Source organism: Limulus polyphemus, unplaced genomic scaffold, assembly GCF_000517525.1.
Source record: "Limulus polyphemus unplaced genomic scaffold, Limulus_polyphemus-2.1.2 Scaffold1989, whole genome shotgun sequence".
Classification (NCBI taxonomy): domain Eukaryota; kingdom Metazoa; phylum Arthropoda; class Merostomata; order Xiphosura; family Limulidae; genus Limulus; species Limulus polyphemus.
This window is the reverse complement of record NW_013667599.1, coordinates 119,378-141,445: the sequence shown is the minus strand read 5'-3', so window position 1 is coordinate 141,445 and position 22,068 is coordinate 119,378. Positions and strand designations below refer to the sequence as shown.

Genomic DNA, 22,068 nt, shown 5'->3' with positions numbered 1-22,068 from the left:
AACAACACAAGCAGTCCTCAAAAAATATTTTTAGACCTTTATAGTCTTAACCAACCTCGTACAACCAGTGTAATGTCTTTAGACTATATAATTTAGTTCTCTACCTGTCCACTAGGGGAAATACCACAAAATAATTTGCAATATTTATAAACATATTTTTACATAGACGTAATTTTTAATTTCAAGACATTTTTTAATGAATTAATTTTTATCATTTCATTTTTGAATTATTATTTTATTTTCAGTAGCATCATATAAATGAGTACAATATTGTTAACGTGCCAAATAACGTTTATTTATTTAGCATGAATGTAATGAAAAGACTTAAAAACAAAACTTTTATACATAACAAACAATATAGTAACATTCTTATGGCAAGACATGCTTTTCTTCTGACTTCTGTTGACATGCTTTTCAAACACCAGCTACAACTTTATTGATAGAATGTTATAATGATTTAAGTTTAAATATGTCAAAGTATGTGTGAAATATCTTTAAGTGGGAAAAAACCGTTTGGTTAAAAAGCCTTAGAAGTTGAAAATATTAAAATGTGTTGGAATATTTCTACATCAAACCAAAAACAAACAAATGTTAGCACGTGTATTACTTAACTGCGCGTTATTACTCAGCGATAAACTTACGGACTAAAAACGATAAAATCCGGAGTTAGATTCCCCGCGGTGGATAGAGCACAAATAGCCCACTGTGTAAAACTGTGCTAAATAAATAAAAGTTTCATGCATTGTGAAATTAGTAGAACACGAGAAGAAAGTTTTCACTGAGTCAAAATAAAGTATCAATTTTTTTTTTGCTTAAAGAGGCGGTCACAGAAAGTTTTGATAAAAACGTTTTTACTGTCATTGAAATATTTCATAGTCTCGAAAAAGTACCAATAATAAAATTACTCCTGCAAACTGCGTACGTTATAAAAAAAAGTGTTACATTTTGTACAAACATGAATGAAAAGATAATTAAAACAAATGGATGGAAAATTGAATAACCTATTATACCGCCATCTATTGGAGCACTGAGCAACAAAATAAATTAAGAAATGTTAAAAGACCTTTGAATATGCTCTCCAATTCAGTGCTCCCCACAATGTATTCAACATTTAATTTTGTTTCAATCATTCACTTCTAAAAGATAACTTTGAGTTCTTGAACTCCCACATTTTGAAAAAGTCCCCAGTGGCTCAACACAGATAGTCTGTTGTGTAGCTTTATACCAAAAACAAACAAAACAGAAATATTTTGCTTCCTAATTTCACTTTTGGGAAGTTGTCAATAGCACATTACTTACGTTAAATTTTTAAGTCACGTGATTATAGAGAAATTAAATTTTTAAAAGCATTTGTTCACAGTGGAAATAATTAAACAAAATTACTGTGTGACTAAACCAACGCTAAATTTTATAATTATTATTTAGTACAAAGTATTAGCACGTTATATTAAAACGATTTTGGAGCCTTGCAACGTCGTTAGCATCCATATCGCCACGTCTATTTAACGTGAAAAAAAAAACTTTGTCGTAATTCTAAGAACTTATGAGTTAGGGTAAAGAATATATATCAACTACACTACATCTGCAATATCCAGTGCCGACGAAGCCTTTTACCCAATATTAGGGATCATTAGGCTGGCAGGAATATGACCAAGTAGTGGTCAAGGCGTTATTTATATCATCAACCCTAACGAGCAATGACTGTCATGATGCAAATTAGATTACGTTAGTGAATTATAATTATTATCAGTTTCAATTACATCACTCATAAGTCAGACTTTTAGGGTAAGGACCAATAACAGTACTATTTATTTACTTTTAATACCGACTATTTATTTCTTATTGTTTTTTTATTTTGAAATAAATTTATTATCATTCAGAAGAACTGGCGAACCAACAAGCTAGTTTTGTTAGGCTGTCATCCAAAGTACACCATTGCTTCGTGATGTCTCTCCATAATCCATCTAGTGTACGAGAACAACGGTTTCCCAGCACTTACTTCAATACTCCAATTGCACAGAGGTGCTGCGTTACATCCGGCGACTTAACTGGTATGTCTTCGTATGACATAGCATGAATACCTGTGTCATTTACTAGCTGCTTAAGATATGCGACTACCGAAAGGATGTTTCTGGGAAGAAACTTGTGTTCACGCGACTTATGTCGTTTATCAAAGTGGAACTCTTTCTTGTGTTGCGTACTGTTTGTTGCCTGGTATACGTGAGCGGTTTTTGCCTTTGTGTTCGTGGATTGTCACCTGTTGTAAGACACCATACTTTGCTTACTACGACTCGTTGCAGGTCTCTTCCTAGGTGGTTCTGGTTACCCCAAGTTGATCCATATTCTTTTGTTTTCCAATGGTAGTATGTTATACTAACAAAGATACAGACTAAACTAGATTAATGACCTCCTATAATAAAAATGCGACACTTGGTAGCGTGTTATGCTTACAAAAAAAGAAACAGTCTATGCTAGATTAGTTAGCTCCTACAGTAACAACGTTTAATAGGCTAGACTTGGTAGTGTGTTATACTTACAAAAACAGTCTATGCTAGATTAATTAGCTCATACTGTAACAACGTTTGGTAAGCCAGACTTGATAATGTGTTATACTAACAAAGATACAGGCAAAGCATGATGCTTTATTTCTGCTAGATCTCAGATCCTAAACGTTTTTTTTTTAATTATTATTATTCTAAAGGCTGTAAATGTTATAATTAGATCTAAGACTGCTTTGATTACATCACCCTCCTCCCAAATAGTAACTCAATAATGTTTACATTATCTTCTAAAACTCAACTGGATCTGGATTTGTAGAAATTAAACACAATTAGGCAGTGCTACACTACATTATCTTCTAAAACTCAACTGGATCTGGTTTTTGTAGAAATTAAACACAATTAGGCAGTGCTACACTACACTATCTAGTAAGGAACAATCATGGTTGATTATGCAAGTTTCCTAACTCATTCATAAGATATGCAGACAAGATTCTGTTGTTAAAATGTACCCAACTTAAGAACATGCTACTATAAGTAAACGTGCATAAACTGAAGAATTTCTGAAGCACACAATAAGCTTGGACTGGTAGTTTATGTAGGCTTGTTTGTTTTGAAGTTAAGCACAAAGCTACAAAATGGGCTATCTGTGCTCTGCCCACCATGGGTATCGAAACCCGGTTTCTAGCGTTGTGAGTCTGCAGACATACCACTGTGCCACTGGGGGAGCAAGAGTTTTGTTTTGAAGTTAAGCACAAAACTACAAAATGGGCTATCTGTGCTCTGCCCACCACGGGTATCGAAACCCGGATTCTAGCATTGTGAGTCTGCAGACATACCGCTGGTAGTTTATGTAGGCTTGTTTGTTTTGAAGTTAAGCACAAAGCTACACAATTGGCTATCTGTGCTCTGCCCAACACGGGTATCGAAACCCGGATTTTAGCATTGTGAGTCTGCAGACATACCACTGGTAGTTTATGTAGGCTTGTTTGTTTTGAAGTTAAGCACAAAGCTACACAATGGGCTATCTGTGCTCTGCCCAACACGGATATCTAAACTTGGTTTCTAGCACCGTAAGTCCATAGATATACTGCTGTGCCACTGGGGGGGGGGGGGGGGGGGCTTATGTAGGCAAATTCATAAAAAAAATTAAATGTATGTAAGGTCCAGAGAAAGGATTCAAATGGAAACTTAGATCTAGAAAACATGATTTTAACTTTTGTGAAGCAAAAAATTCATTATTTATTTAGAATAAATGCTGAAGGTTTATTTTGTACTTTGAATAAGATTTGCTGAGCTAAATAAAACTGTCCATCTTGAAAAATCAAAATCATTAGGTGAGATCTTCCTGAGGAGATTACATTTATTGAAAAGGATGGGAGTCACGGCAACACAAACACCACAACTGGAAAGATTGTTTTAGAAAAAAATGTTCAGTTGTACTTAAAAATTGGTGAACAAAACACACAGCAATTTCTCCTTAATGGATATAAATATAATTCAATCCTCATTATATGTTACTTAGCATAATGCTCTTTAAAATAAAACACGAGAAAAAGTCCCAGTGTTCTTTTCACTTACCAGGTTTTTAAAAGTAAAAGTCAATATTAATTTTTATCTTCCATCATTTCCTAAAGGAATTTAAAAATAAATATCGAGATTTAGTCTCTTGAGGTTTTTAAATCATCTGTACATTGTGACTGTCACGGACACGAAAGTATCAACGTCCTCCAGCACTCCACTTGGGTGTACCGTACCTGACCATAACGTAGTATGGCAATCATACTCATATGAAGAAATTAAAAAAAAAGATGAACAATGACATGGGACTTGAAACTTTTATTGATCCAAAAGATGTTCATGAGTTTAAGTATACAGTTTCGTACGTATTTTATAAAAACCTGAACATCATTGTTCTTTGAACGAGAACTACTAGATTTCAAACTCGAATTTCATTTGAATCCTTAATAATTGGTAGAAAAATAACCGTTCCACTTTAACCTGTTTATCTGTAAAGTAGGAAAACATGTTCATAACCCACTTGCCAGGGTTAGGGTTAGCAAAACGTATTTCTCTGGGCTATGACCTCAGGAAATGGGGTAGATAAGTACAAACACAATAAAATAGTATAATTTCCATCAGTTATATAAAGCATTCAAATAAACATTTCAAAGATATAACTATAACCCGATCATTGATATTTCAGCCGTGTGTGTGTGTACATAAATATTTGTCTTGAAAGTCACAACAGAATCGATTTCCCCTGGCAAATGGCGGAGCTACTGAAGCCTTTGTCTTTTCTGAACAATAATAAGATACTGAGGTAGCTTAAAACTTAACAAATAAATGTTGGACACACAACACAGTACAAAGTATGTCTTCTATATATAATGAAACAATACCAAAGGACCACAGTGAAACAATATTACCAAGAAACAGAGTTGACAAGTTGTACTAGACAGGTTACGACTAAGTTACATTCTAACTGATACTACCAATAGTTTCATTAGCTAAATGGAATGATGAAATTCACATTAAAAGGCTTACGTCTTGGTAATTCGATTTGACTGGTTGCTCTTCAGGGTATTTTTTTCCCCACCTAACACCATTAAAGCACTACAACCAATAAGAACAAAACGTGCACAAAAATGACCACGAAGAATTGCATTTTACTAAATCACACGCACAACGTGTCTGGAGAGACCCACGTCCAAGTCAGTGATTAATTGTTATTAGTGCTTTCAGAACAAGAATTACAGACCCTAAGAAAAAGGATGCTAAAAATGCTTACATCTCTGGCAAAACATCTACAAGCATAATGCATGGCAGCCTTGCCTTAAATAAACCAAACATAAACTTTAAACCCACAGGATAGGAGAGCCAGTAACTATAACAACACTGCACAGATATTTTCACCAGTTGCTGACAATCTTTAAACTAGTTTTCTAGTCCACTCAAAAAATGTCAACAAGGAATGTGTGGTAAAATTTTAATTCAATCAATTATAATAAAAAACAAAACAAAAACCACCTTCTAATAAGTTTTAGTTTCTTGCTCAAAAAAAAACAACCTTAAATCCTATCTCATACCTACTGTTATATCTGAAACCAAAATAAACGATTACAGCTCGGATGTATCTGCGACAAGAATAACATTAATTCAACCGAATTCTTAGTTTAATATAATTTCTAAAAAAATATATTCATAAAATATATCTAAAAATGTGATTAAAATAGTAATATTGGTATACTGTACATCAATGATGTAGTTAACACAGTGGTGCGAGACAAGGAAAAAAACATGCCCAAAAGAGTCAGTTTTTTAAATATGAAAGTTTCTACTCATGAATATCAGTTACACACAACACATAGATAGATATATTTACACGTTATTATATGTACAGAATATCTTATTGTTACATCTATATTATTTATATATCTCCTCAGACATAATTACCCAATTTCTAAAACAATGGGAAGAAAAAACTTATGTAAAAATGAATTATTTTAGTCTTGTGTTTCACATTATCATTTCAAAACTGATTTTACAATTATACTCTTAAAAGAAGTGTTTAATGTTAACATGAAGTGGTAGAATTTTAATTATAAGAGCTACAGTAGTGTATTTTTACTTTTCAGAGCTCTCCCAAGCGAAGACCTGTTTTTTTAGCAGCCCAGATTACACTTCAAGACTTGTACAATGGCTACTGAAGTTAACAATAAATTAACAGTTTCTACTAAATACCACCACCTGTGTGTGTAGACCCGTTTTTAGCAGCCCGGGTTACAGTTCAAGATTTGTAAGATGGCTACTGAAGCTAACGGTCAAGGAGAAATATACAGTTTCTACTAACCGTTATCATGGCTACTGAAGCTAACGATAAATTAACAGTTTCTACTAGCCATTATCATGCCTAACTTGTACAATGGGAGCAAATATCCTCAAACTGGTTTTATAAGACTACACATTATTTACGACACAATAACCACAGAGACATACAGACAATTTTAAAACCTACATACAAACAAATGGTCCTTACTCCTACACAATGCTTTATGTCATATACATGTATAGTTACCCTAAATTTGTAGTAATGGATTATTTCAATAGTTTACATAAGAATAGAAATACTAAGAACAAGGAAGATCACTGGAACTTTGACATTTTGAATTTAAATATCAGCTTTCACAAAAAAAAAAGATGCAATTCTTCCTTAAAGGCTTATCAATAATGGAATATTGTGGTGATTCTGAGATGAAAAAGATAGGTGCTTCAACTACAAGGAAAAGTGCATTCCTTTAAAATCAATCTTTAAGTCAAGGTCCTCTAAACGAGTCACCTCAAACTTATATAATATTTGTGAGTTAGTAACAATTTTGACCTCCAGTTACACAAAGAAGGGATAACTTTTCAAGTCTTTTACAATTTCTGTATTACTTTTTACAAAAAAAAACTCTATTAGTTAGATATACATTTAAAGCTTCGTTATCAGGCATCTTCAAAACCAGAAACTTTAATATCTCCAAATATAATTGCTCATTGTAACTTAGTGCTATCGCTGTAGCTTCGTTCAAGTTCTTTCCCACCAATCAGCTTCAGTTGTTAGCTGCCTGTGCTGTGAGTTGCATTTAAAATACTGGACTTATAAATGATTTTATACAGTTTAAGGTTTTATTATTGTTTAAAACTGTTATTGTTGTAGATTATGTATAAATAGTATACTTTAGAACATTAACAAGGTGTCAAAATTTTCCTGAAAAATATTGTTAGAGAAACATTTTCCTAACGGGAATTTTTGCCCATTCGTCACTGGCCAGACCCGTAGATGCCAGATAATAAAGCCTTTTATTGTATTTAGCAGAAAAATACAAATATCTATTTAATGTAAATCAATTACATTATTAACAAGTTTTATATTTAGAGTTGAATGAGGTGTTTTCCACACCTTTTCCTTTGCAAGAATAGTTATATTATATGTGTATCTATCAATTTGCAAAACAATATGCATAAATTTAAGTTGATGACGCAACTCCAATCACGCAGAAGATATGCCATAATTAACAGTGCTCAATAAGTTATTCCGTGTGTGCAAGATATTGGGAGATATAAAAGAAAGAAGTTACATGGGAAAGAAAGAAGAAGAAAAAAAAAGAGCACTGTTGGACGATGCCGCTTCAGTAGAGACCACATCTCCAATGGCACACAGGAAAAAAAAAGGATCTAGTAACATTAAAACTGAGTATAATATATTACCACAAGATCAAATGTAAGCTGCAAAACAGTAAAGATGAAAAATTTACAGTTACAAAATATATTTATATACTTAAAGTTGAAAGCAAAACACTGGCACTGAAATAGAATGCCTAAGAAAAGATTTTAAAAATACCAAGTATACTTTCTGCCATCTTCATCAATTGTAGAAAAACTTTATAACTTAATGCATGACTTTGTTTTCAAACCAAAATATTAAAGGTTTAAATTGAAGAATGAAAACTTTGATATGGTTTTACATGTGCTTTTAACCCATTGCTTTACCTTATCGTGAAATCTTTTCAAAAAGCCGTTCCTAATTAATTTGGGTATATATATATATATTTATAAACCGTTACTTAAACTTACTTAAAATATTTTGCATTATGTACTATGAGTTGTTTGTAATTCACAAGAAAACAATAGTATAATTGGATGAAAAGTTTAAGAAACAAATAGAAAAGAAATGACCTAACCTAGGTAGTAGAAACATAAAACAAGAAAAGATGTATCAAAATATTTTGGGTACCGAATAGGTTTACAGCCATTATAAGTTTATCTGCATTTTTTAAATTTGTTTTCAAACAGCACTACTTGCACTAACAGAAAGATGAATGCTAAGTTTACAAGCCAGTGCGTCAAGTCATACAGGTCTTTGTCTAACAAAATGTAGTACTTTTGTAATATGTCAACAGTTGCTTAGGGAATCTTTTACCTCACAAATAGCAGCTTGGATTTGAAAGTTTGCTAAGTATGTTTTTGAGCAACCTAAATATCTTTTATCTAGTTTAAGTTATTTCAATTGTTATCAGTTCCTTTTAAACAATTTTCTTATATTGTTTTTGAGTATAGATTCGTTTATTTACATAATACTATTTTTAAGGTTTTGTTTTTATGGCTTGATATTCTTCACTTTTTTAAAAACAAAATTTTATATTACTGCTATCAACATCAAAAAAGAGTTGGTTACAGATTCTATCCATAGCAATGTTTCAGTGCCTAGCAAATAAATATGATAAGTCAATCAGTTTTGTTGCATTCTATTTTAATCCTGCAACAGAAAGAATATATGCACAGATTATCCAGGCATTGGTGATAAAAGTCACAATCTTAAAACAAAAATATCATGTTTATTTGCTAATGTTGCATGTATCATCACCTACCTATTGCTATGAAACGAACAGTAAGATTACACGAATAGAAACATCAAAACTATTATTATCATTATCTGCAGCAAATATACGATATTCTCCGAGAAAAAAATATAAAAAAATGAGGTAGGAAACAAAGTCACAAATCTGTATCACAAATAAACTGACGTGATACAAATGTATACTGCTACTGAAAAAAAAAAATCAGAACCTTTACGAAATTATTTTCTTTCTTTACTAATATAACATTTAAAACTATAAACTGCTTTGCCATGATGCCGTCATAATTTCCTTAGATACGGACTTAAGAACAGTATTGGCACTCCTTTTACATAAATCCGTTGGATAAGAATAGATATTTGATGATCGTTAAAAAAACAAACAAGTATCAATATTTAAAATACAACTGTCTGCACTAAAAGTTTAAAATCCAACAAGTTGCCCACTCTAAAATAAATTCACAAAAAAAGAGGAAGAAACTGGAAACTAAGTATGCTCCAACAAGTTATAAACACAGTACAAGTGCATTTGTCTCACCTTCTGTGATCTTTCAAAAGAAATATTCTTGCAATTTATAAATTGAGGGCATTAATCAAAAGTTTTGAGTAATAATAGCAAGGAACAAGCAAGTCTCTCATGCATGGAAAATTGATGACATAAAGGTATTTTCCAAGTAAAACCTTTAACATTTTTTCACAGGTGCAAAATGATCCAATGTATCCAAATACCAGTTGTAGAATGTGGTACAGAGGAAAGATGTTATTTTTTCCAGTCTTGAGACTCCATAACATTTGGGATCAAAAGTACTTTTCTGTAGCACTAACTTTCCAAATTGATACCGTTGTTCTTTGAATTCTCTAGGTACGAATACCTGTCAACAGCTGATGGACTTTGTTAGTGTTCCATTCTCACAGCCAGATAACAAACTAACATAAGACGTGTGCAATAATATTCACCTTGCCACGTTCCTCAATTCCTGTTGATTCTTTTGTTCACAAGAGCACCCATTCAGTTATTCAAAATGTGGATAAAACGAAATCCTTAAAGTTTGCATCCAATCTCTCTCTCTCTCTCCTTCAGTCTTTATTTAAAAAAAGTAGTTAATTCAAATACGTATATGTTTGGTAGATTGGAAAACCATTACAGATTCATAAAAACTGTAACATTTATATTTTACTAACATAAATATATAAAACTGTGTGTAAAAATACCCGCTTCTATTTATGCAAGAGTCAAACCTGGTCAATCTCCCGCTACAGTTTAGTTCTATACTGCAAAAAGAACAAGAGCTAAAAGAGGTTTGGTTGGAGACGCTTACACTGTCAGGTCTGGGACAAGGAGTCCCAGGCAAAAATGGTGGGTGGTAAAGAGGTCTGTCTGAGAGGTGGTGTTTGGTTTGGGGGAAACTGCATGTTATCAAAATGCTGCCGAGAATGAGTTTCTTTTGCTTCTGACCGCGTACTGGCCTGGATCTGCTCCGGGTTGTTATTGTCCGACTCCTGCAACTGCGAAGGAGTGGTAGACAAGTGGTCGTCGTACTCAATCCATTCATCATGTACCTTTGCATCACTTAGTTTGTACCTCAATCGATTCTTGGGTATCGGAAGGCAATCTTCGGTAGTCCCAGTTATGCACTGATAGAGATACCAAACAAACAATATATTATTATAAGAAAATCTGATGGACACAAACTAGTTGTTGAAATATTATTTTTTAAAAAGTATGACAAACTATTTTCTAAATCATTTTTATATCAAGATTAAAAAATAAAAACTTCCATGAAATAACCCTTAAAAAAAACAAAGTTTGATGTACTAATATTGTTACAAATAAGTAGAAAAATAAACATATGGTCACCTCATAGATAACGGTATAGATGCTGTAGTAAAACAAATTAAAAGGCTAAAATTGAAAAAAAAAATCAAATAAGTACAGCTTATTTTAATTCATGTCCAAAATAACAATATTTACTACATCATATAATTATAAAGTAAGATTACAACACTAACTGAGAGAAGCAAAAGTTTTCAGAAACTGATTGATAGCCCACGTCTTTGAATGGCGAGTTTTTTGAAGAATATTTTCAACTTTAATCAAGGGTGGTGGTGATGATAGATTTGTTGGGGTTGAAGCTACCCCAAAATTGATCTTAGCCTCCCCTGTAGCCCCACACTTCATAGTATGAGTAGCCAAAAAGTGTGGAGTGTAGCCCCTCAATTTAATATTATACACAGTGTCAACAAGTTACTCATAATACATAGTGTGATGATGGTAAGTGTTAAAATATCTTTTGACTTTATCCTTAAAATGATAGATATAGATTATAAAAGGCTTGTTGTCTTCTAACACAACTCAGATTTAGCTTTGCTAGTACTGGTATTCTACAATTTTCTATAGAGCTTACTTTAGTAATTTGGCCCGGCATGGCCAGGTGGTTAGGGCGCACGACTCGCGGGTTCGAATCTCCGTCACACCAAACATGCTCCCGCTTTCAGCCGTGGGGGCGTTATAATGTGACGGTCAACCCCACTATTCGTTGGTAAAAGAGTAGCCTAAGAGTTGGCGGTGGGTGGTGATGACTAGATGCCTTCCCTCTAGTCTTACACTGCTAAATTAGGGATGGCTAGTGCAGATAGCCCTCGTGTAGCTTTGTGAGAAATCCATAACAAAAAAACAAACTTTAGTAATTATCATATTTTTACCTTTACTTCAGAAGAAAGATTTTTATCAAAAAATCTAAAACTTCTGGACTATTTTAAACAAAGAAAACTACAGCTGCATCATATATTTTATCAGAAAACTCACAAGGTGTACAGTAAACAAAATATAATGTTACAACTTTATTTTAAAACAACCTTGTTTTCATATACTCACACAAAGCAACTTAAGGACTATACTAATTTTTCCACAATTTTGAACTGACAAAGTAAAGGATAGGCAGCTAGTTAATTAACAGCACCCATCGCCGACTTTTATTTTTTCTACTCTTGTCTGATTGAATAGTGGGATTTGACGGTCATTCTTATAGTTTATTTTTGGCAGTAAGTAGACACGAACAATGGATCCAATCTAGGCGCTCATCTACAGTTCTAAACTTTCGAAATTAATGTAACAAATGCTATCGTTACTAATTGACAGATTAAACAAACAAGTGACGTAAATTATCCTAAATGTCTCTGTAATGAATATTCAAGAATCGAATGAGATGGAAACCATAAAAATAGTACGTAGCATTTATAAAGTAGTTTCTAATAATGTCCCAGCAAATTATTTTGTCCTTACTTTTTAAAGATGGTATCTTCACCCGATCAGCTGAGGGTGTGTCATTTGTCAGTATATGTAGCTTTAATAACAAATTACAATTATTTTTAGATGACAGTTTTAATTTTCTTCCACTGCCTTTTTTTGTTCTTTACTAGTGCACTCTTGCCACATTTTAACCGTCGCCGCTTAACAATTAGCAGACCAAGCCTTCAGCTTTGCTTACAGTAAATATCTGTTTTTACACTTCAGAACTAATGAAAATCCTGCCTCTCCTATCAATTTGACTCCAAACAAATTAACTCGAAATAATGTGCTGTTTGTCACAAAAATTTCAAAATAATTTGAAACGAAAACTACCTTTATTGTACGATATACTTTGAAAATTCCTCCTTGTTTCTAAAAGTTACCTGTGGATTTTCTGTAATGCGGACCTCAGACTTCCCTGGCATTTGGAGAATGTTACGACTGTTAGGCAACAGAGGATGAGTGAAACCATTTACTTTATGACTTCTCATATCATAATAACCACCCTAAATAAAACCACAATAATCAGTTTCCAGTCTGCTTACGAAAAACAAATCAATCAATCAGTAATTGTATCGCTACAACAGCATAAATAAATGAACGAGTTTATTCTTGCAAGAAATCTACCGAGTTATATTTTAATGTTTATTTAAATTAACAAAATACTCAACATTGTAAAAAATTAGAAAAAAAAAGGATATAAACCACTACAGAGTTTTAAAGTAGTAAAATTATAAACTGTTGTTTTATTCATTCAACACAACAAATCCGTATTTCCATCCAACCTTAACCCTTCCGAGACCGGGTCATGGGTGAAAGGCCATGTCATCTCATTTGTTGACTCGCATTCAAAATTTTATTGAACTACTATTTCATGAATTTATGTCAATAACTTTGGGATCAAACTGTAGATTATAATTCATATTTTAGTATTATACCTTACTCAAGTTCTTAATTTAAAAGTAAATATAATCAATCAGAAGCTCAGATGTCCCCCTAGTGGCTTTCTCAGCCATTTTAACAGGCTTGGTGCCATTTCTTTCTTTTTAAACCAATATTTCAATGAGGTAGACTGTGTCTTTAGTCTCCTCAAAATTTCATATTTTTTTAGACTAAAATATATCTTAGTAACTATGCTTGATGCTCCTCCAGTGGCACAACGGTATGTCTGCGGACTTACAATGCTAGAATCCAGGTTTTGATACCCGTGGTTGGCAGAGCACAGATAGCCTATTGTATAGCTTTGTGCATAATTACAAATAAATAAACAAATTTTATGGTACTGATATAGTAATTTACGATTTTTTAGTTATTCAAATGTATATATAAAACCTAAAAAAAATTATTTTGTTTCATATCCTCCATATACAAAATTTTTAATGGCTTAGCAACCTAAGTCAAGCAGCAATCGAGTACAAAGGTCGTAACTAGAAGATATAATTGTTTGCTTTAATTCTTTAGTTACTGTTTAATGTTTCAAGAAAAATAAGTTTAAGAACTTATTTCAAAATAGCAATAATCTATATACATATATAATGTATAATAATTGAAAGTTGACTGTATTTTACAAAATACTAGTCTACTAAAACACAGCCAAGACAAGCTACTTTGTACAGACCAAAGGTCGATTTTATGTTATTTGATACGGTAACATGAGTGCATGTGAGCCATGTCATTGTAACTTCTGTATTGTTAGCCAGGCATGGTTGAAAGGTCAATATAATAAAAATAATAAGCATATATAAATGTATAATGTTATGAGATTTAAGCTATTTAGTCTAAACATTTATGTTTTTGTGTTATAATTTGTGTTCATTCTAGAATGAAAGAGGCATAATTTATGTTTATTTCCTAATTTTTTATGGTTGTTGCGAGATCAGTCAAATCTAACGAACCCGTACAGAGATTAATTACTGAAAAGAACAGATAAAATATAAAGTTTTTCTTAAGAAACATTTGATAACTATCTGGACATCATAAAGATTTCGCATGTGAAATTTGAAAATTTTCTGATGCATAAAAGTATTTTTAATCTTAAAATGAAAATTACTTTGGATAGGCAACATGCGAAAAGAAAAAAAAAAGGCATGAAAAAACATTGCTTTACAAACCTTAAGACTTAACAAAAAAATTTGATATTTTGCATATGAAAGCATTGTAATGTTTACTGATAATCCGCCAAATTTCTTTAACATATGCTTACTAATTTAAAAGTTATAGCATTAAAACTATAACAAGCACAAAATGGTTACGAGGTCGGTCCCAGTGACCAAGCTCATCCTTACTTGGCAGATGAAAACAGATTACGTATATTGAAAGCGAAAGTTCGTCACAGCAGTTTTAGTTTCAGTGGTGCTAAAAAAGAACATTTCATCCCTTAAAGCAGTTTTTGTGATAAAACCTAATCAATTCACAATGTTTACAAATTCAGGAAATTTGGTGCATAAGCATTCTTAAGATTTAATATCAATCAATTTGATTGACCTCTGACCCATGGCTTTCAAAAGTCAATTAGGTCCACAACTTTGTATGTAGTACCTGTTTCATAAGTTTAATCAGAACCCAATCTTTAGATATCCCGTCCATAAGATCAGGCCAGTTGGATGGACAAAGACAAACCAATGTGTTTGACTCTGTTTGGGGAAGCAGTGGGGGGCATAATTACTCCCACACTTGAATTTTTTAGTTTCTGTTCATAAACTGTTTCACAACTTTTTGTCTAGGGAAACCTATGTTACATCTTTGGATTATGATGAAATTAAATACATTTTGTTACTGGTTTATACATCATACCAAGAACAAAACTGCATCCTCATGTTAACTTGCTATCTCAAGTAGAAGTGAAAAAAAAAGTAGTTCTAGTGTATACAGGTGCAAGAATTAAAAAAGTAGTTCCATAACAAACTGAAGATTGCATAATTATAATTTCTTTAACAATTACTTTGGTGTCTAAATGATTGTCCACCTCAGTATTTGGTATATGATTCAGCATAGGTGTAAAACAATCCAGTTCTTGAGGTTTTATGTTATGTGGTTGTTTGTCGTTATGAAAACAAGGAGGATGACCATTCTGACCATTTGCATGGCGGGATGAATATGTACCAGATGGAGGAGGTGGTGGATGTGGACAGCATCTGAAAGTGACAATATGACTGTGCTTTATTTCAGGTTTCATTTTGTTTTTAAATGTAAAACTTAAGATTCTGGTAACTTTATCTTTAAATATAAAATACAATAAAAAAAAAAGAGATCTGTGAACAGAAAACTTATTATAACAAAGTTGTAGTTGAATTCAGAGCTTTCGACAGCTAAGAAGAACCACAAGAAAATTCAACTTGTCATCCTACACTAATTTAAACTTGTAATATTTTCAAAAACAGTCACAAAAGATATGCAGGCAAAAATAATGTTTTAAACCTATCACACTCAATTTGCCATAAAGTCAATTTGTTTAAAATAAGTTGGATGTTTTTTTATACGAGTCACTGTATTAACAAGTTTTTAAACCACAAAAAAAAAGGTAAGTAAAATGATTTGCAATTCCTAATCTATTTAAATATATTTTTTAAAGCAGTTTATATAGTTCTTAGAAAAAAAGGACCTCAAAAATGTGGGTTACTTACAGAAAAAAGAAAGTACTGTATTGTATGATAAAACAAAATTATACTTTCATCGGCAAGAATAAATCAATACTGAGAAAACGAATTTTGTACTCAACCCATTAACTGCGGCAGGAGCAGCTCAGTTGCCGTTTTCTGACTCGCAGATAAAACTGAGTTGCCATCAATCACAATAAAATGGTAATTTTCGCATAGAGTTATAGTTATATATGCGTGCGACTGACGGATATTTCCGTCATTCACAGCCGAGCCATAGAACTTCAATGACGGAAATATCCGTCATCCGCAGTTAATGGGTTAAACCACCTTCAATGCTATACGAAACAGAAAAGATTGCATTCAAGTAGTATCTCATTGCAATATATATAACTTTATTTTTACATTACTTTTAAGTCCATTGGATCAAACTAAACAAAACAGTGGGCACTTACATTTTGTCTATAGGGTTGTTGTGTACAAAAATAAGATGATTATAAAAAGGTCATATAAAGCATTTTTGTTTACACTGATAATGTGAGAATTGCTATAATATTTTGATTTTTTGTAGTTTTATTTCTGAAAATAGAAAAGGAATCTGAGAAAATTAAAAATTTCCTCGTCATTTACCAAAATGTTAAATCTATGATCTTGAGCATTTGAACTATTTCAATAGAAAAAAAACATCATATCATACATCACCAGTTATAAAATTTCTAATCAATAGAAGTTTAGGAATTGAAATATGAGAATCAAAGGTCAAGAAACCTCTGTGAGACTAATCAGGCAACATTATGTAGTACTAGAGGCATTGGCACACGGGGCCCGTGCCCCGAATACCCAGTTGGTGTCTTAAAAATATCCGAATAGTAAACCATGATTGATATCAAACTGAAATACTAAAAATTAACACACCTAATCTTTTAAGCCTCTGCATAGTATTGTCAATATGAGATAAAATTTGAATTCAGACTATTTAAGATGTGGTTTCATGTTTTATTATTGTTATATGTTCTATAATACAGTAGTACATACTTTTTCAGAAATGACACTGCAAAATGTCAAAATATTCAAACACAATAATACCTTCTTTGCATTTGCATAAAATATTTTTTTTTACTACAATAGCATCCTCTCTCGACAAAATTTAAATGTCCACCAATTTGTTTCTTTTGACCCATTGATATGAAATTAGTGTAAAACAAAACATTTTTTCAATAAATTACAGAGGGATGCTATTTGAATTTTAACTCTAATAATGACCTTTGGTCACTGACCTTACTGGTTTGACTTTATGCTTCACAAATATAATATTGTAAATGCACTTATTTCTTAGCTATGGTTATTTAAAATTGTGAAACATGTAAACTCACCTTTTGCGACAAATGATGATGAGAATACAAATGATAATACACGCTAAACCAATTGAAATGCCTAAAATGATTCCCAGCAAAGGATCCTGTGGATGGACACCCAATACTACAGAAAGAAAGAACACAAACTCGTTTTAATCTTTAAAAAATTATCTATATATATATTCATATGACTGATACTTGAAACTTTCGGTACTTGGTGAAACTCCATCATTACAGAATTGAGGAAAAACAAGACAACTGTACATTTCACAAATACATCAAAGGCATCATCACGTACAGACTGAAATGTTTTGTAGCAGTTTTATTGGTGTTTAGTTTCAATAAGGTGAGATGCACCCTACGTTTTAAATCAATATAACAGTTATTTTTTTCTTTGGCCTTACCTTCTTGATGAGAGTTTCTTGTGTTATTTAGCTTTACTGGGATGTTGACTGTGATGGTTGCAGATGGTGAACTCACTCCTGCTTTTGTCCATGCTTGCATACAAAAGAAATATCTGGTATTGCTGGCTAAGCCTTCAATCAAGGAGCTTACCTCAAAGCCTGTAGTCCAAGAAAGATTTAAAATTTTTATATGATAATTAAAAAACAAGAATGAAGAAATGAAAGGTTGTTAAAATCTCATTAACATATCTCACTAGCTAGATGAAGAATTTGTAAAAATAAAACAAAAGCACAAAATAAAATTAATATCAATTTAACATATCCAATGTCATTTTTATATTTTTGTTTTATATGCAATTAATTTTCCTAATCAACCAGTTATTCTGGAAGTAACATATAAATGCATATCTTTGTCAATTATTTTATTCATGTGCCCACACAATTTTTCTCATCTCTTGATTTAATCTCTACAAAAATCTTCTTTTTGTTGGGAAATTTTCCATCTTGTACTGAGCTAATGAACTGCTAAATATTTTTATTATTTTTTTCATTAAAATGGTTGGTTTGAATTCTTGGACGTGCTTAACCTATGTAATTTAAACTAACCCTCCAACAAAAAAAAAACAACACTCAAAACCATGGGGGGAAAACATGTATATGTTCAAAAAATCAATTTAACACAAAAATATATATCCCAAGCATTTTTGAAAGGTTGACCTTTCTCCATCAGCTTTACAGTTTGCCCCTGATGAAGAAATGTCCACCTTTCAATAGAAATGTCCACCTTACTTTATTGTTTCTGTTGTTGCGAGACATTTATCACATATAAATATGGCCATGCAACAATCAGCTGATGATGAACTAAATAAATAGCTATAATGTTGCATGGCCATATTTATCTACTTGTATAGAAAACAAGCCAGCACCATTAACATAGAAACTACATTGAATGGCCATATTTATCTACTTGTATAGAAAAACAAGCCAGCACCATTAACATGGAAACTACATTGAATGGCCATATTTATCTACTTGTATAGAAAACAAGCCAGCACAATTAACGTGGAAACTACATTGAATGGCCATATTTATCTACTTGTATAGAAAAACAAGCCAGCACCATTAATGTGGAAACTACATTGAATGGCCATATTTATCTACTTGTATAGAAAAACAAACCAGCACCATTAATGTGGATACTTCTGGTTTATTTCAATTTCACACAAAGCTACACGAGGGAAGGCAGCTCGTCATCACCACCCACCACCAACTCTTGGACTACTTATTTAACAATGAATAGTGGGATTGACCATCGTATTATAATGCCCCATGGCTGAAAGGGCAAGCATGTTTGGTGGGACGGGGATTCGAGCCCACGACCGTCAGATTGTGAGTCAAGTGCCTTAACCACCTGGTCATACCGAGCCCATGTGGAAACTTCTAAACACTTTAGTTTTCAAAATACATACATTTTATTTCTATAAGATGATTACATACAATCAGTACAATATACATTGTTTCTACAGAGGTGTAGAATTTCATATTTAATTAACCCATGTATACTAGAGGGGTCAGAGTGAGCACGTCACAACCGTTTATAGAGTTACATTCAAAATGCAATTAAACAACTTTATCATCAATATATTTCAATAAAATTAGCATCAAAATACAGTTTATAATCCAAATTTTAAAATTTTATGTTTTAATTTCTTTATTTCAAAAAGAAACAGTTACATAAATTTTTAATCTTCACTTCTCTCTATCACACGATACTTGTTTACTCTGAATTGCCCATTTTAAATATTATTTCTCAGCTCCCGAGTTGAATATAAATTAAACATTTACTTATATAGATATTACTAAAACATCATCTTAACTTATAGCCTCCAATCTTCTCGTTTTACAGAATATATAAAATCAAACTCGCACGCCATGCTCTTCTATCAAGTACCCTCTTCCAAAATATGTCAGTAATTCTCTTTGATATTTGCTATCGGACTATCTATAACTAATAGAAAGAAAAAGATTTAATTTACTGATTTCCACAAAAGACTAGTTTGTTCGGGTGACAGTTTTTGAATTATTCTGTCTACAGTTTCATTGTTGCTCAACCAGGTAAGGGAATTAGTTTAATGCAGTTATTTCTTAGTTAGAAAGCTAGTTAAATTATAAGTTATAGGACATTGTGTTCTTTGTGCATCTTATTATTTTGTGTTCTAAACTGCATATTTGAAATAAATGAAAATTAACAAAAAACAAGTGTTGACTTTTACCGAGACTTCAAATGTAATAAAATACACAAGATCCACACGTTAATACTAAATTCCTTGTTTTTTATATATATAAATATCTTATATTTATTGTTACAAAAGTACTTAATTTGTAAAAATTAGAAAGTTATCAGGTTAGATTTAAAACTGAGGTATGCGTACGAACTGCATTTGTGTTAATGTAATTCAACATTATTTTTTATACAAGTTTTATAGCAACTTGAGCTAAGTGTGCGTGCTTCGTGGTTGCTGGGGGTTTATAGCTTTGATACATAGTTTTTGTGGTTAGACACACACACACATTGTCCAAAGAGCAATAAAACAATAAAATTAAGTGATGTGTACCGTTACAAGCCCAAGGCTGTTTAGGACAAAGCATTGTAATTTTCTTTATAATTTGCTGTCATTCTAGAAAGAAGAAAAAAAAAACGTTAACTATTTTTCTTTTGTATTTCTTTGTGGAGTTTTCAAGACAAGGTGAAATGGTTTGTATAGTATTACAGGAGAAAAAATAGCAGCTGAATTATAAAACTTTCTTGAAAACAGCTTTTGATATCCATCTAGAACATTGTAGAAATTATGTAAATGAAATACTAAAACTGTAAGATGACTATTTGGAGTCTGAATCAGACTGAATGAAGTAAATTCACAGACAAATACTTAGTAGAAATACTTAATTAAGAATTCTGATTTTTTGTGTACAACGTAATTTTCATGTTTACTAAACACTTACCAAATTTCGTGAAAATATACCGAGTAAACTTAAAATTATCTTATTTAACACTAAGTCTCCAACACGGGCTCAATCTAGTGAACAGACTCCACGCACATAGGGCTAATTAATAGAAATGCAGTGGCCAAACGTCTGCATGCAATATTTACATATATACCACTGTTGAGTATTCAACATTTACATTCTTTTTGTTTGAAGTTTCATACATTTTAAACATATGTGTTAATATTTCATTCATACAGTGTAAAACCTTTAATGAAGAACTGACTGGTATCGTGTACTGATTGCTTTTTTTAGCAACTACTCCTCAGAGCATTAGTTTAAGGTGGATCAAAAAATTATATTAAAGCAACATGAAACTGTTCACAGGCTCACCATTTTCTTCTTTCTTTTGCCAGTCATCTAGGTCTTTTGCATTTCCTGTTTGTGCAGTGTATAATATCTCGTACATAGTTATTTCACCATTGGGTGTTGCAGGAGGCTGCCAGAAAAGTTTTATGGCATGAGCGTTAACTGCAAGCCACGATAGATCCAAGGGAGATGACGGAACTGCAATCAGAAAAGATGCTTAATAATTGGAAAAGCCCTTAAATACAAGTAAGATGCTTAATATTTTCACCGAACCTAAACAACTTTAGATTTGGACAATTGTTTCATTATTAAAACATACAAAAGTTTTACTTTCGTGAATAAGAAGCAGTCCTAACAAAATGGAAACTTCTTGAAATGTTGGACATATTTAATCTATATTTTCTAATACAGACATAATATTTCATGTCTTTTATCACAACTGTTATATACATCTTAATCCTGGTACTTGTATCCGAATATTAACTTCTTAAACCCAAGCAGATGCTATCAGCATCCATCCAAAAATCCCAATTTACTCATCGCATGGTGACATCATCCGACAACTTTGGACGAAAACTAATCCAAACCATGTTATTATCCACCTTTTATAAACAGCCCAGAAATTTTATATAAGGTATGATAATAATTATTATGACATCATGGAAATAACTCCTGCAGAATATGCAAAAAATTACAGGTTTAAAGAGTTAATAAACTTCCAAGTGATTTTAACTCGAATCCATCCTTATCTATTACAGCTCTTAATTGTCTTTCAAAATAAAGTAAGAAAATGAAACTTGTGTATTTTAATTTATAGGACCTTAACGGCTGTAATAAATGAGGATAGATTTGACCTAAAATAACTTGCCTTTTGTATAAATATAAATGCCTTACGGGTTACATTGAAAATTTCTACATTGAACATAGAGAAATTTGCTGGTGATTACAAGACGGAAGTTAAACAAGTTCAATCTCACTCCTGTCCGTCAATGACGTTATTAGGGCTAAATCATTTCCAAGCCAAAGTTTGCTGAGAAACATTTCTTTCTTAAGGAAAAGCTTGTTTGTTTTGAATTTCGCGCAAAGCTACACAAGGGCTATCTGCGCTAGCCGTCCCTAATTTAGCAGTGTAAGACTAGAGGGAAGGCAGCTAGTCATCACCACCCACCACC

At 32.2% G+C, this 22,068-nt stretch overlaps 1 protein-coding gene across 3 annotated transcripts in view; it reads right to left on the bottom strand.

Annotated features, from left to right (window-relative positions):
• Positions 1 to 8,891: 8,891 nt before the first annotated feature.
• LOC106465577 (protogenin-like) overlaps positions 8,892 to 22,068 on the bottom strand; it is an 85,312-nt gene continuing 72,135 nt past the window's right edge. For 2 of the 3 annotated variants that reach the window (XM_022393502.1, XM_022393503.1), the window contains exons 17-22: positions 20,921 to 21,094; positions 17,543 to 17,701; positions 17,157 to 17,262; positions 15,129 to 15,321; positions 12,571 to 12,693; positions 8,892 to 10,533 (exon numbers count right to left, since the gene is read on the bottom strand). In XM_022393502.1, the coding sequence (XP_022249210.1) occupies positions 10,222 to 10,533; positions 12,571 to 12,693; positions 15,129 to 15,321; positions 17,157 to 17,262; positions 17,543 to 17,701; positions 20,921 to 21,094 (1,067 nt within the window). In that variant the 3' untranslated portion in view covers positions 8,892 to 10,221. The remainder of the gene's footprint in view (positions 10,534 to 12,570; positions 12,694 to 15,128; positions 15,322 to 17,156; positions 17,263 to 17,542; positions 17,702 to 20,920; positions 21,095 to 22,068) is intronic. The other variant, XM_022393504.1, reaches the window with a different exon arrangement.